At 47.7% G+C, this 13,065-nt stretch overlaps 1 protein-coding gene across 5 annotated transcripts in view; it reads left to right on the top strand.

Moving 5' to 3' along the window:
- Positions 1–12,711, top strand: part of LOC110499738 (LIM domain only protein 3) — a 121,676-nt gene extending 108,965 nt beyond the window's left edge. For all 5 annotated transcript variants that reach the window (XM_036956696.1, XM_036956697.1, XM_036956698.1 and 2 more), the window contains exon 4: positions 12,556–12,711. In XM_036956696.1, coding sequence (XP_036812591.1) covers positions 12,556–12,661 — 106 coding nt within the window. In that variant the 3' untranslated portion in view covers positions 12,662–12,711. The remainder of the gene's footprint in view (positions 1–12,555) is intronic.
- The last annotated feature ends 354 nt before the right edge of the window (positions 12,712–13,065 follow it).

The following is a 13,065-nucleotide window of genomic DNA, read 5'->3' as shown; positions in this document are numbered from 1 at the left end:
CAGGTTAGTCTGTATTCCTCCAGGTTAGTCTGTATTCCTCCAGGTTAGTCTGTGTTCCTCCAGGTTAGTCTGTATTCCTCCAGGTTAGTCTGTATTCCTCCAGGTTAGTCTGTATTCCTCCAGGTTAGTCTGTGTTCCTCCAGGTTAGTCTGTATTCCTCCAGGTTAGTCTGTATTCCTCCAGGTTAGTCTGTGTTCATCCAGGTTAGTCTGTATTCCTCCAGGTTAGTCTGTATTCATCCAGGTTAGTCTGTATTCCTCCAGGTTAGTCTGTTTTCCTCTAGGTTAATCTGTATTCCTCCAGGTTAGTCTGTATTCCTCCAGGTTAGTCTGTATTTATCCAGGTTAGTCTGTATTCCTCCAGGTTAGTCTGTGTTCCTCCAGGTTAGTCTGTGTTCCTCCAGGTTAGTCTGTGTTCCTCTAGGTTAATCTGTATTCCTCCAGGTTAGTCTGTATTCATCCAGGTTAGTCTGTATTCATCCAGGTTAGTCTGTATTCCTCCAGGTTAGTCTGTATTCATCCAAGTTAGTCTGTATTCCTCCAGGTTAGTCTGTATTCATCCAGGTTAGTCTGTATTCCTCCAGGTTAGTCTATGTTCCTCCAGGTTAGTCTGTGTTCCTCCATGTTAGTCTGTATTCCTCCAGGTTAGTCTGTGTTCCTCCATGTTAGTCTGTATTCCTCCAGGTTAGTCTGTATTCCTCCATGTTAGTCTGTATTCCTCCAGGTTAGTCTGTGTTCCTCCATGTTAGTCTGTATTCCTCCAGGTTAGTCTGTATTCCTCCAGGTTAGTCTGTATTCATCCAGGTTAGTCTGTGTTCCTCCATGTTAGTCTGTATTCCTCCAGGTTAGTCTGTATTCCCCCAGGTTAGTCTATGTTCCTCCAGGTTAGTCTGTGTTCCTCCATGTTAGTCTGTATTCCTCCAGGTTAGTCTGTATTCCTCCAGGTTAATCTGTATTCCTCCAGGTTAGTATGTGTTCCTCCAGGTTAGTCTGTATTCCTCCAGGTTAGTCTGTATTCCTCCAGGTTAGTCTGTATTCCTCCAGGTTAGTCTGTGTTCCTCCAGGTTAGTCTGTATTCCTCCAGGTTAGTCTGTATTCCTCCAGGTTAGTCTGTATTCCTCCAGGTTAGTCTGTGTTCCTCCAGGTTAGTCTGTATTCATCCAGGTTAGTCTGTGTTCCTCCATGTTAGTCTGTATTTATCCAGGTTAGTCTGTATTCCTCCAGGTTAGTCTGTGTTCCTCCAGGTTAGTCTGTGTTCCTCCAGGTTAGTCTGTATTCCTCCAGGTTAGTCTGTGTTCCTCCAGGTTAGTCTGTATTCCTCCAGGTTAGTCTGTATTCCTCCAGGTTAGTCTGTATTCCTCCAGGTTAGTCTGTATTTCTCCAGGTTTTTATTTTTAATTTAACTTAATTTCATTTTATTTCATTATTTTGCAAGAAAAGTATCGGGATTTGAATATTAACAGATGAATATTCAGTGATGTAATATAAGACATTTTATCCATGTGATATACCTGAGACGTTCATTTAAACCCCCTGTCAAACTCTGGGTATGTTTCTGATCGCCCAGCAGCATTAAACCTGGGTGGGAAACATGATTTACATCTTGTTGTTACAATGAATCCCTGGTGTTGTCTAACCAATAACCTCATTGTAATGGTAATGAGACTGGCTTTGAGTCTCAAATGGTACCCTATTCTCTACGTAGTGCACTACTTCTGACCAGGGCCCATTGGGGAATAGGGGGACTTTTAGGAAGCAGCCTTGGTACAGCTAACAGAGACTATTTCATTTCTTTGACAAGCTCCCTCCTTCCCTCCCTGTTCCTTCAGTTGAGAAAGTGAGTACTCTGGTTAACGGTGAGCCTCTGGGGCAAATAGCTGGCGGACCAATATATCTGTGAGCGTGCAGGGATGAAAACTGTGGAAGCCATTCGTCTGCCTCCTCCTCTTCATCTCCTCCTTCTCCTTCTCCTTCTCCTTCTCCTCTCCTCTCGTCTCGTCTCCTCTTCTCCTCTCCATCCTCCTCCTCCCCTCCTTCTCCTCTCCATCCTCCCCCTCCCCTCCTCCTCTTCTCCTCCTCCCCTCCTCATCCCCTCCTCCTCTCCATCCCCTCCTCCTCTTCTCCTCCTCTCCATCCTCCTCCTACCCTCCTCTTCTCTCCATCCTCCTCCTCTCCTCCTCCTCTCCATCCTCCTCCTCTCCTCCTCCTCCTCCTCGTACTCCGACTTCTCCTCCTCCTCTCTTCTCCTCCTCCTCTTCTCCTCCTCCTTCTCCTCTCTTCTCCTCTCCATCCTCCTCCTCCCCTTCTCCTCTCCATTCTCCTCCTCCTCCTCTCCTCCTTCTCCTCTCCTCCTCCTTCTCCTCTCTTCTCCTCCTTCCCTCCTCACCCCCTCCTCCTCTCCATCCTCCTCCTCCTGTCCTCCTCCTCCTCCTGGCTGGTGGTGCACTACATAGGGAATAGAGTGCCATTTGGGACTCTACCCAGGTAATTTAGTGGACACAGCTCTGTTAGGGCATAGTGCAATATCCTCCTCCTCCTCCTCCTCCTCCTCCTCCTCCTCCCCCTGGCTGGTGGTGCACTACATAGGGAATAGAGTGCCATTTGGGACTCTACCCAGGTAATTTAGTGGACACAGCTCTGTTAGGGCATAGTGCAATATCCTCATCATATGCTGTTGAAATTTCACCCAGCAGAAATCATTTGTCTATGTGACATAAGTGTGTGTGTTTGGGGGGGGTGGGGGGGGGGCAAGAGCTGTGATTGGAGAGAGAGGGGGAGGGGGAGAGAAAGAGATAGAGAGACAGAGATAGGGAGAAAGGGATAGAGAGAGAGAGAACGTGAGGGAGTAAAATAAGAGAAGGCTATAAAGGAGAGGAATCCTATTAGCGGAACGAGGGAGGAGAGAAAACAGGATGGAGGGACAGAGGCAGAGAACGAACGAGGGGGCCACAGTGTCAGAGGAGACGGAAAACGAATGTATTCTGGGAAAATAATGTGTCATTTTAAAGCAGACGTTTGTATTGGCCGGGCTGACACCATTAGACTGAGCACTCCTCCGCCTGGTGTTAATCGCCATGTCAACAAGCAGGAAGGATGGAGATTACCTGAGGATATTTGATCCTGTGTAATGGATGGGTGCCCAGTCAGCAAGGCTGCACCTGAGATTGGCTTCTTCTCTAATACAACAAATTAAAGTTTAAGCAAAGTTCCACATAGTCTCACAAAGGATCAACATAAGTAAATGAGGTTCCACAACATAAAGATGTAACCCTCTAATGTCATCTGAATGAAACCTGAGAAAATCCCAAAACACATATATTGTATGTTGGCTTAAAAGATATTTGAGACTTCTTAATGAGTAGTTATGTATAACAAAAGGTTCTGTCCTCCCATCCTAGAAAAGTAAAGAATACCAGGCCTAAAACCCTGCAGAGATTCAGGTGTTCTGACTCTTCTTGTCCACTCCACCATCACTCCCCCACACCACTGAGAGAGAGAAAGGGGGGGGTGAGAGACAGAGAGAGACAGACAGAGAGAGAGAGAGGGGGGAGAGAGAGAGACAGAGAGAGAGAGAGACAGAGAGAGAGAGAGAGAGAGAGAGAGAGAGAGAGAGAGAGAGAGAGAGAGAGGGGGGGGGGAGAGAGAGGGGGGGAGACAGCGAGAGAGAGAGAGAGAGAGACAGAGAGGGACAGAGAGAGAGAGAGACAGAGAGAGATAGAGATAGAGAGACAGAGAGAGAGAGAGAGAGAGAGACAGAGAGAGAGAGAAGTTAGATGCAGGCAGCCGTGCTCAGTGTTGGACAGCTAGCTAGGGAGAAGTCAAACAGAGACTCAGCCTCCTCTCTCCTCCTCTCAGCTAGCTAGGGAGAAGTCAAACAGAGACTCAGACTCCTCTCTCCTCCTCTCAGCTAGCTAGGGAGAAGTCAAACAGAGGCTCAGCCTCCTCTCTCCTCCTCTCAGCTAGCTAGGGAGAAGTCAAACAGAGACTCAGCCTCCTCTCTCCTCCTCTCAGCTAGCTAGGGAGAAGTCAAACAGAGACTCAGCCTCCTCTCTCCTCCTCTCAGCTAGCTAGGGAGAAGTCAAACAGAGACTCAGCCTCCTCTCTCCTCCTCTCAGCTAGCTAGGGAGAAGTCAAACAGAGACTCAGCCTCCTCTCTCCTCCTCTCAGCTAGCTAGGGAGAAGTCAAACAGAGACTCAGCCTCCTCTCTCCTCCTCTCAGCTAGCTAGGGAGAAGTCAAACAGAGACTCAGCCTCCTCTCTCCTCCTCTCAGCTAGCTAGGGAGAAGTCAAACAGAGACTCAGCCTCCTCTCTCCTCCTCTCAGCTAGCTAGGGAGAAGTCAAACAGAGACTCAGCCTCCTCTCTCCTCCTCTCAGCTAGCTAGGGAGAAGTCAAACAGAGACTCAGCCTCCTCTCTCCTCCTCTCAGCTAGCTAGGGAGAAGTCAAACAGAGACTCAGCCTCCTCTCTCCTCCTCTCAGCTAGCTAGGGAGAAGTCAAACAGAGACTCAGACTCCTCTCTCCTCCTCTCAGCTAGCTAGGGAGAAGTCAAACAGAGACTCAGCCTCCTCTCTCCTCCTCTCAGCTAGCTAGGGAGAAGTCAAACAGAGGCTCAGCCTCCTCTCTCCTCCTCTCAGCTAGCTAGGGAGAAGTCAAACAGAGACTCAGCCTCCTCTCTCCTCCTCTCAGCTAGCTAGGGAGAAGTCAAACAGAGACTCAGCCTCCTCTCTCCTCCTCTCAGCTAGCTAGGGAGAAGTCAAACAGAGACTCAGCCTCCTCTCTCCTCCTCTCAGCTAGCTAGGGAGAAGTCAAACAGAGACTCAGCCTCCTCTCTCCTCCTCTCAGCTAGCTAGGGAGAAGTCAAACAGAGACTCAGCCTCCTCTCTCCTCCTCTCAGCTAGCTAGGGAGAAGTCAAACAGAGACTCAGCCTCCTCTCTCCTCCTCTCAGCTAGCTAGGGAGAAGTCAAACAGAGACTCAGCCTCCTCTCTCCTCCTATCAGCTAGCTAGGGAGAAGTCAAACAGAGACTCAGCCTCCTCTCTCCTCCTCTCAGCTAGCTAGGGAGAAGTCAAACAGAGACTCAGCCTCCTCTCTCCTCCTCTCAGCTAGCTAGGGAGAAGTCAAACAGAGACTCAGCCTCCTCTCTCCTCCTCTCAGCTAGCTAGGGAGAAGTCAAACAGAGACTCAGCCTCCTCTCTCCTCCTATCAGCTAGCTAGGGAGAAGTCAAACAGAGACTCAGCCTCCTCTCTCCTCCTCTCAGCTAGCTAGGGAGAAGTCAAACAGAGACTCCTCCTCTCTCCTCCTCTCCTCTCCCAGTAACCAGAGGCACCGTCCACTCCTGCTTCCCAGTAAACACAGGCACTGCCCCCCCCACCCCCCCGGTCCCAGTAAACACAGGTGCTCTACGCTCTGACTTTGTCCAACTCTCACTGCTAGGGAGATAAAATGCCCTCAGGACAGAAGCACTTCCCTCTCATTCTCCCTCTCTCTAATCTCCACTCTGCCCATGTGGGAAAGGTCGAGCGGCCCGCTGGCTAAAAGAGAGGCGGAGGATGGAGAGGGGAATGGAGGAGAGGAGGAGAGAGCTGGTTAGGTCTGTAGGGTTGTTGTAACAGCTGCAGGTGGAAACAGAGGTGTCCCAGACAGACAGGGATCTCAACAGGATAAACAGTCTTTAGACCAGAGGACCGTTGGACTGGAAGATGTGTCCCAAATGGAACACTGTTCCTCTATATAGTACACTTCTTTTGACCAGAGACCTGTTGCCCCTGTAGTGCACTATGTAGGGAATAGGGTGGCATTTAGAACACAGAGTTTAGTCTTTCTAGAGAGGGAGATAGCTCCTCATCAACAGTAGTCTGGGATGAGTCCCAAATGGCACCCTATGTAGTGCACTACTTTTGACCAGGTCCCATAGGGTCCCATAGGGCTGTGGTCAAAAGTAGTGCACTACATAGTGAATATCACGCCTCCTTTTATAAAGCTACAGCATCGATACGGCCGTCTAGGGGCTGGGGTTGGTCTACAGCCCTCTAGGGATCTGGGGGTTGGTCTACAGCCCTCTAGGGATCTGGGGGTTGGTCTACAGCCATCTAGGGGCTGGGGGTTGGTCTACAGCCGTCTAGGGGCTGGGGGTTGGTCTACAGCCCTCTAGGGATCTGGGGGTTGGTCTACAGCCCTCTAGGGATCTGGGGGTTGGTCTACAGCCCTCTAGGGATCTGGGGGTTGGTCTACAGCCGTCTAGGGGCTGGGGGTTGGTCTACAGCCCTCTAGGGATCTGGGGGTTGGTCTACAGCTGTCTAGGGGCTGGGGGTTGGTCTACAGCCGTCTAGGGGCTGGGGGTTGGTCTACAGCCGTCTAGGGGCTGGGGGTTGGTCTACAGCCGTCTAGGGGCTGGGGGTTGGTCTACAGCCGTCTAGGGATCTGGGGGTTGGTCTACAGCCCTCTAGGGGCTGGGGTTGGTCTACAGCCCTCTGGGGATCTGGGGGTTGGTCTACAGCCGTCTAAGGATCTGGGGGTTGGTCTACAGCCCTCTAGGGGCTGGGGGTTGGTCTACAGCCGTCTAGGGGCTGGAGGTTGGTCTACAGCCGTCTAGGGGCTGGGGGTTGGTCTACAGCCGTCTAGGGGCTGGGGGTTGGTCTACAGCCGTCTAGGGGCTGGGGTTGGTCTACAGCCGTCTAGGGGTTGATGCTTATGTAAATGATGCTTATGTAAACCTGTCTCACTTTCTCTCCCTCGCTCCCTCTCCCTCTCTCTCTTTATCTCTCTCTTTATCTCTCTCTTTTGATACTGTTAACCATGAGGTTCTCATCATAAAATTGTCCAAGTTCAACTTTTCCCCCGATGCCTTGAGATGGATGAAATCGTACCTTGAAGGCAGAACTCAGTGTGTCAGAGTGAGCAGTGAGCTGTCGCCCACTCTTAGCTATGATGTGGGCGTGCCCCAAGGGTCAATACTGGGGCCCCTCCTGTTCAGCCTGTACATTAATGACCTGCCTTCTGTCTGTACTGGGTCTGTAGTTCAGCCTGTACATTAATGATGTGCCTTCTGTCTGTACTGGGTCTGTAGTTCAGCCTGTACATTAATGACCTGCCTTCTGTCTGTACTGGGTCTGTAGTTCAGCCTGTACATTAATGACCTGCCTCCTGTCTGTACTGGGTCTGTAGTTCAGCCTGTACATTAATGATCTGTCTTCTGTCTGTACTGGGTCTGTAGTTCAGCCTGTACATTAATGACCTGCCTTCTGTCTGTACTGGGTCTGTAGTTCAGCCTGTACATTAATGATCTGTCTTCTGTCTGTACTGGGTCTGTAGTTCAGCCTGTACATTAATGATCTGTCTTCTGTCTGTACTGGGTCTGTAGTTCAGCCTGTACATTAATGACCTGCCTCCTGTCTGTACTGGGTCTGTAGTTCAGCCTGTACATTAATGACCTGCCTCCTGTCTGTACTGGGTCTGTAGTTCAGCCTGTACATTAATGATCTGTCTTCTGTCTGTACTGGGTCTGTAGTTCAGCCTGTACATTAATGACCTGCCTCCTGTCTGTACTGGGTCTGTAGTTCAGCCTGTACATTAATGATCTGTCTTCTGTCTGTACTGGGTCTGTAGTTCAGCCTGTACATTAATGATCTGTCTTCTGTCTGTACTGGGTCTGTAGTTCAGCCTGTACATTAATGACCTGCCTCCTGTCTGTACTGGGTCTGTAGTTCAGCCTGTACATTAATGATCTGTCTTCTGTCTGTACTGGGTCTGTAGTTCAGCCTGTACATTAATGACCTGCCTTCTGTCTGTACTGGGTCTGTAGTTCAGCCTGTACATTAATGACCTGCCTCCTGTCTGTACTGGGTCTGTAGTTCAGCCTGTACATTAATGATCTGCCTCCTGTCTGTACTGGGTCTGTAGTTCAGCCTGTACATTAATGATCTGTCTTCTGTCTGTACTGGGTCTGTAGTTCAGCCTGTACATTAATGACCTGCCTCCTGTCTGTACTGGGTCTGTAGTTCAGCCTGTACATTAATGACCTGCCTTCTGTCTGTACTGGGTCTGTAGTTCAGCCTGTACATTAATGACCTGCCTCCTGTCTGTACTGGGTCTGTAGTTCAGCCTGTACATTAATGACCTGCCTCCTGTCTGTACTGGGTCTGTAGTTCAGCCTGTACATTAATGATCTGCCTTCTGTCTGTACTGGGTCTGTAGTTCAAATGTTTTCAGATGATACAGTGATATATGTGCAAAGAGCAAACAACAAGCTACACCAGGACTCACTACTGTAACGGTCCAAGTTACAAAGTGACTCACTACTGTAATGGTCCAGGTTACATAGTGACTCACTACTGTAATGGTCCAGGTTACATAGTGACTCACTACTGTAATGGTCCAGGTTACATAGTGACTCACTACTGTAACGGTCCAAGTTACAAAGTGACTCACTACTGTAATGGTCCAGGTTACATAGTGACTCACTACTGTAATGGTCCAGGTTACATAGTGACTCACTACTGTAATGGTCCAGGTTACACAGTGACTCAGTGATTCACTACTGTAATGGTCCAGGTTACAAAGTGACTCAGTGACTCACTACTGTAATGGTCCAGTTTACATAGTGACTCACTACTGTAACGGTCCAGGTTACATAGTGACTCACTACTGTAATGATCCAGGTTACACAGTGACTCAGTGATTCACTACTGTAATGGTCCAGTTTACATAGTGACTCACTACTGTAATGGTCCAGTTTACATAGTGACTCACTACTGTAACGGTCCAGTTTACATAGTGACTCACTACTGTAACGGTCCAGGTTACATAGTGACTCACTACTGTAATGGTCCAGGTTACAAAGTGACTCAGTGACTCACTACTGTAATGGTCCAGGTTACATAGTGACTCACTACTGTAATGGTCCAGGTTACATAGTGACTCACTACTGTAACGGTCCAGGTTACATAGTGACTCACTACTGTAATGGTCCAGGTTACATAGTGACTCACTACTGTAATGGTCCAGATTACATAGTGACTCAGTGATTCACTACTGTAATGATCCAGGTTACATAGTGACTCAGTGATTCACTACTGTAATGGTCCAGGTTACAAAGTGACTCACTACTGTAACGGTCCAGATTAAAAAGTGACTCAGTGACTCACTACTGTAATGGTCCAGGTTACATAGTGACTCACTACTGTAACGGTCCAGATTACATAGTGACTCAGTGACTCACTACTGTAATGGTCCAGGTTACAAAGTGACTCAGTGACTCACTACTGTAATGGTCCAGGTTACATAGTGGCTCAGTGACTCACTACTGTAATGGTCCAGGTTACAAAGTGACTCAGTGACTCACTACTGTAATGGTCCAGGTTACATAGTGACTCACTACTGTAATGGTCCAGGTTACATAGTGACTCACTACTGTAATGGTCCAGGTTACATAGTGACTCACTACTGTAACGGTCCAGGTTACATAGTGGCTCAGTGACTCACTACTGTAATGGTCCAGGTTACAAAGTGACTCAGTGACTCACTACTGTAATGGTCCAGGTTACATAGTGACTCACTACTGTAATGGTCCAGGTTACATAGTGACTCACTACTGTAATGGTCCAGGTTACATAGTGACTCACTACTGTAACGGTCCAGGTTACAAAGTTACTCAGTGACTCACTACTGTAATGGTCCAGGTTACAAAGTGACTCAGTGACTCACTACTGTAATGGTCCAGGTTACAAAGTGACTCAGTGACTCACTACAGTAATGGTCCAGGTTACATAGTGACTCAGTGACTCACTACTGTAACGGTCCAGGTTACAAAGTGACTCAGTGACTCACTACTGTAATGGTCCAGGTTACATAGTGACTCAGTGACTCACTACTATAACGGTCCAGGTTACAAAGTGACTCAGTGACTCTATGTGTCAGGGGAGAAGCTCCAGGTGGTATCTGATTTTAAGTACCTTGGCATCATACTCGATTCCAACCTCTCTTTTAAAAAGCAGGTGAAAAAGGTCATTCAGATATCCAAATTCAACCTAGCTAATTTCCGATTCACACGAAATTGTTTGACTACAGAGGTAGAAAAACTGTACTTCAAATCTATGATACTCCCCCACTTAACATACTGCTTGACTAGTTGGACCCAAGCTTGCTGTACAACATTAAGACCTATTCAGTCTGTCTACAAACAGGCTCTCAAAGTGCTTGATAGGAAGCCCAATAGCCATCATCATTGTCACATCCTCAGAAAGCATGAGCTCCTGAGTTGGGAAAATCTTGTGCAATACACCGACGCATGTCTTGTATTCAAGATCCTAAATGGCCTGGCTCCTCCCCCTCCACTCTGAACTTTTGTTATACAGAGAACCCACTTTTATGGCAGCAGATCCACAAGGTCTGCCATGAGAGGTGACTGTAATAGTTCCCTTATTAAGGAAAAGCACCTTTAGTAAATCTGTTTTCTCTGTGAGAGCTTCCCATGTCTGGAATACACTGCCATCAGACACACATAACTGTACCACATATCACACTTTCACCATAAAAACATGAAGCTCAAGGCCAGTCAGATTTGTGATCATAATCCCTAGTTGTGTATTGCCACTTTCCATGTTGTCTGTAACTTGTGAGGTGTGGAAACACTCTGTTGCTTTTATAGATTTTGTCTTGCTGCTTTTTGTCCTATGTTGCTCTGTCTGTATGCTACGTCTTGCTTGTCCTATGTTGCTCTGTCTGTATGCTACGTCTTGCTTGTTCTATGTTGCTCTGTCTGTATGCTACGTCTTGCTTGTCCTATGTTGCTCTGTCTGTATGCTACGTCTTGCTTGTCCTATGTTGCTCTGTCTGTATGCTACGTCTGGCTTGTTCTATGTTGCTCTGTCTGTATGCTACGTCTTGCTTGTCCTATGTTGCTCTGTCTGTATGCTACGTCTTGCTTGTCCTATGTTGCTCTGTCTGTATGCTACGTCTTGCTTGTTCTATGTTGCTCTGTCTGTATGCTACGTCTTGCTTGTCCTATGTTGCTCTGTCTGAATGCTACGTCTTGCTTGTTCTATGTTGCTCTGTCTGTATGCTATGTCTTGCTTGTCCTATGTTGCTCTGTCTGTATGCTATGTCTTGCTTGTCCTATGTTGCTCTGTCTGTATGCTATGTCTTGCTTGTTCTATGTTGCTCTGTCTGAATGCTACGTCTTGCTTGTTCTATGTTGCTCTGTCTGTATGCTATGTCTTGCTTGTTCTATGTTGCTCTGTCTGAATGCTACGTCTTGCTTGTCCTATGTTGCTCTGTCTGAATGCTATGTCTTGCTTGTTCTATGTTGCTCTGTCTGAATGCTACGTCTTGCTTGTCCTATGTTGCTCTGTCTGAATGCTACGTCTTGCTTGTTCTATGTTGCTCTGTCTGTATGCTATGTCTTGCTTGTCCTATGTTGCTCTGTCTGAATGCTATGTCTTGCTTGTTCTATGTTGCTCTGTCTGAATGCTACGTCTTGCTTGTCCTATGTTGCTCTGTCTGAATGCTACGTCTTGCTTGTTCTATGTTGCTCTGTCTGTATGCTATGTCTTGCTTGTCCTATGTTGCTCTGTCTGTATGCTATGTCTTGCTTGTCCTATGTTGCTCTGTCTGTATGCTATGTCTTGCTTGTTCTATGTTGCTCTGTCTGAATGCTACGTCTTGCTTGTTCTATGTTGCTCTGTCTGTATGCTATGTCTTGCTTGTTCTATGTTGCTCTGTCTGTATGCTACGTCTTGCTTGTCCTATGTTGCTCTGTCTGTATGCTACGTCTTGCTTGTTCTATGTTGCTCTGTCTGTATGCTACGTCTTGCTTGTCCTATGTTGCTCTGTCTGTATGCTACGTCTTGCTTGTTCTATGTTGCTCTGTCTGTATGCTACGTCTGGCTTGTTCTATGTTGCTCTGTCTGTATGCTACGTCTGGCTTGTCCTATGTTGCTCTGTCTGTATGCTACGTCTTGCTTGTTATATGTTGCTCTGTCTGTATGCTACGTCTTGCTTGTTCTATGTTGCTCTGTCTGTATGCTACGTCTTGCTTGTCCTATGTTGCTCTGCGTGTGCTACGTCTTGTCTGTCCTATGTTGCTCTGCGTGTATGCTACGTCTTGTCTGTCCTATGTTGCTCTGCGTGTATGCTACGTCTTGTCTGTCCTATGTTGCTCTGTCTGTATGCTACGTCTTGTCTGTCCTATGTTGCTCTGTCTGTATGCTACGTCTTGTCTGTCCTATGTTGCTCTGTCTGTATGCTACGTCTTGTCTGTCCTATGTTGCTCTGTCTGTATGCTACGTCTTGTCTGTCCTATGTTGCTCTGCGTGTGCTACGTCTTGTCTGTCCTATGTTGCTCTGCGTGTGCTCACTGATCAATGATTGTCTATATTGTAATTGTTTTTAATAACCTGCCCAGGGACTGCGGTTGAAAATTAGCCGGCTGGCTAAAACCGTCTCTTTTACTGAAACGTTGATTAATGTGCACTGTCCCTGTAAAAAAAAAAAGAAAAAGTCAACAACTCAAAAATTAAACTCAATAAACTCTCTCTTTTCTCTCCCTCCCTCTCTAGGTTTTGTGTGGGAGATAAGTTCTTCCTGAAGAACAATATGATCCTGTGTCAGACGGACTACGAGGAGGGGCTGATGAAGGAGGGATACGCCCCGCAGGTTCGCTGACTACAGATGAAGAGCAGAGAGAGAGAGAGGGGGGGGGGGGGGGGGTGATGGGATTGAGGAGAGCAGAGAGAGACTGAAGGGAGGAGGAGGAGAGCCATCCAATCAGACTGAAGGGAGGAGGAGGAGAGACATCCAATCAGGCTGAAGGAAGGAGGAGGAGAGACATCCAATCAGACTGAAGGGAGGAGGAGGAGAGACATCCAATCAGACTGAAGGAAGGAGGTGGAGATCCATCCAATCAGACTGAAGGAAGGAAGGAGGAGAGCCATCCAATCAGACTGAAGGAAGGAGGAAAGCCATCCAATCAGACACAAAAAGCACTACTACAACTCTCTCTCTCTCTCTCTCTTCCTCTCCAATGTCAGAGCCCTAACGTGTATATAACCAACCAACAACCAACGTTC

Source organism: Oncorhynchus mykiss, chromosome 21 (assembly GCF_013265735.2).
Source record: "Oncorhynchus mykiss isolate Arlee chromosome 21, USDA_OmykA_1.1, whole genome shotgun sequence".
NCBI classification, from domain to species: Eukaryota; Metazoa; Chordata; class Actinopteri; order Salmoniformes; family Salmonidae; genus Oncorhynchus; species Oncorhynchus mykiss.
This window is presented reverse-complemented; position numbering and strand designations above follow the sequence as displayed.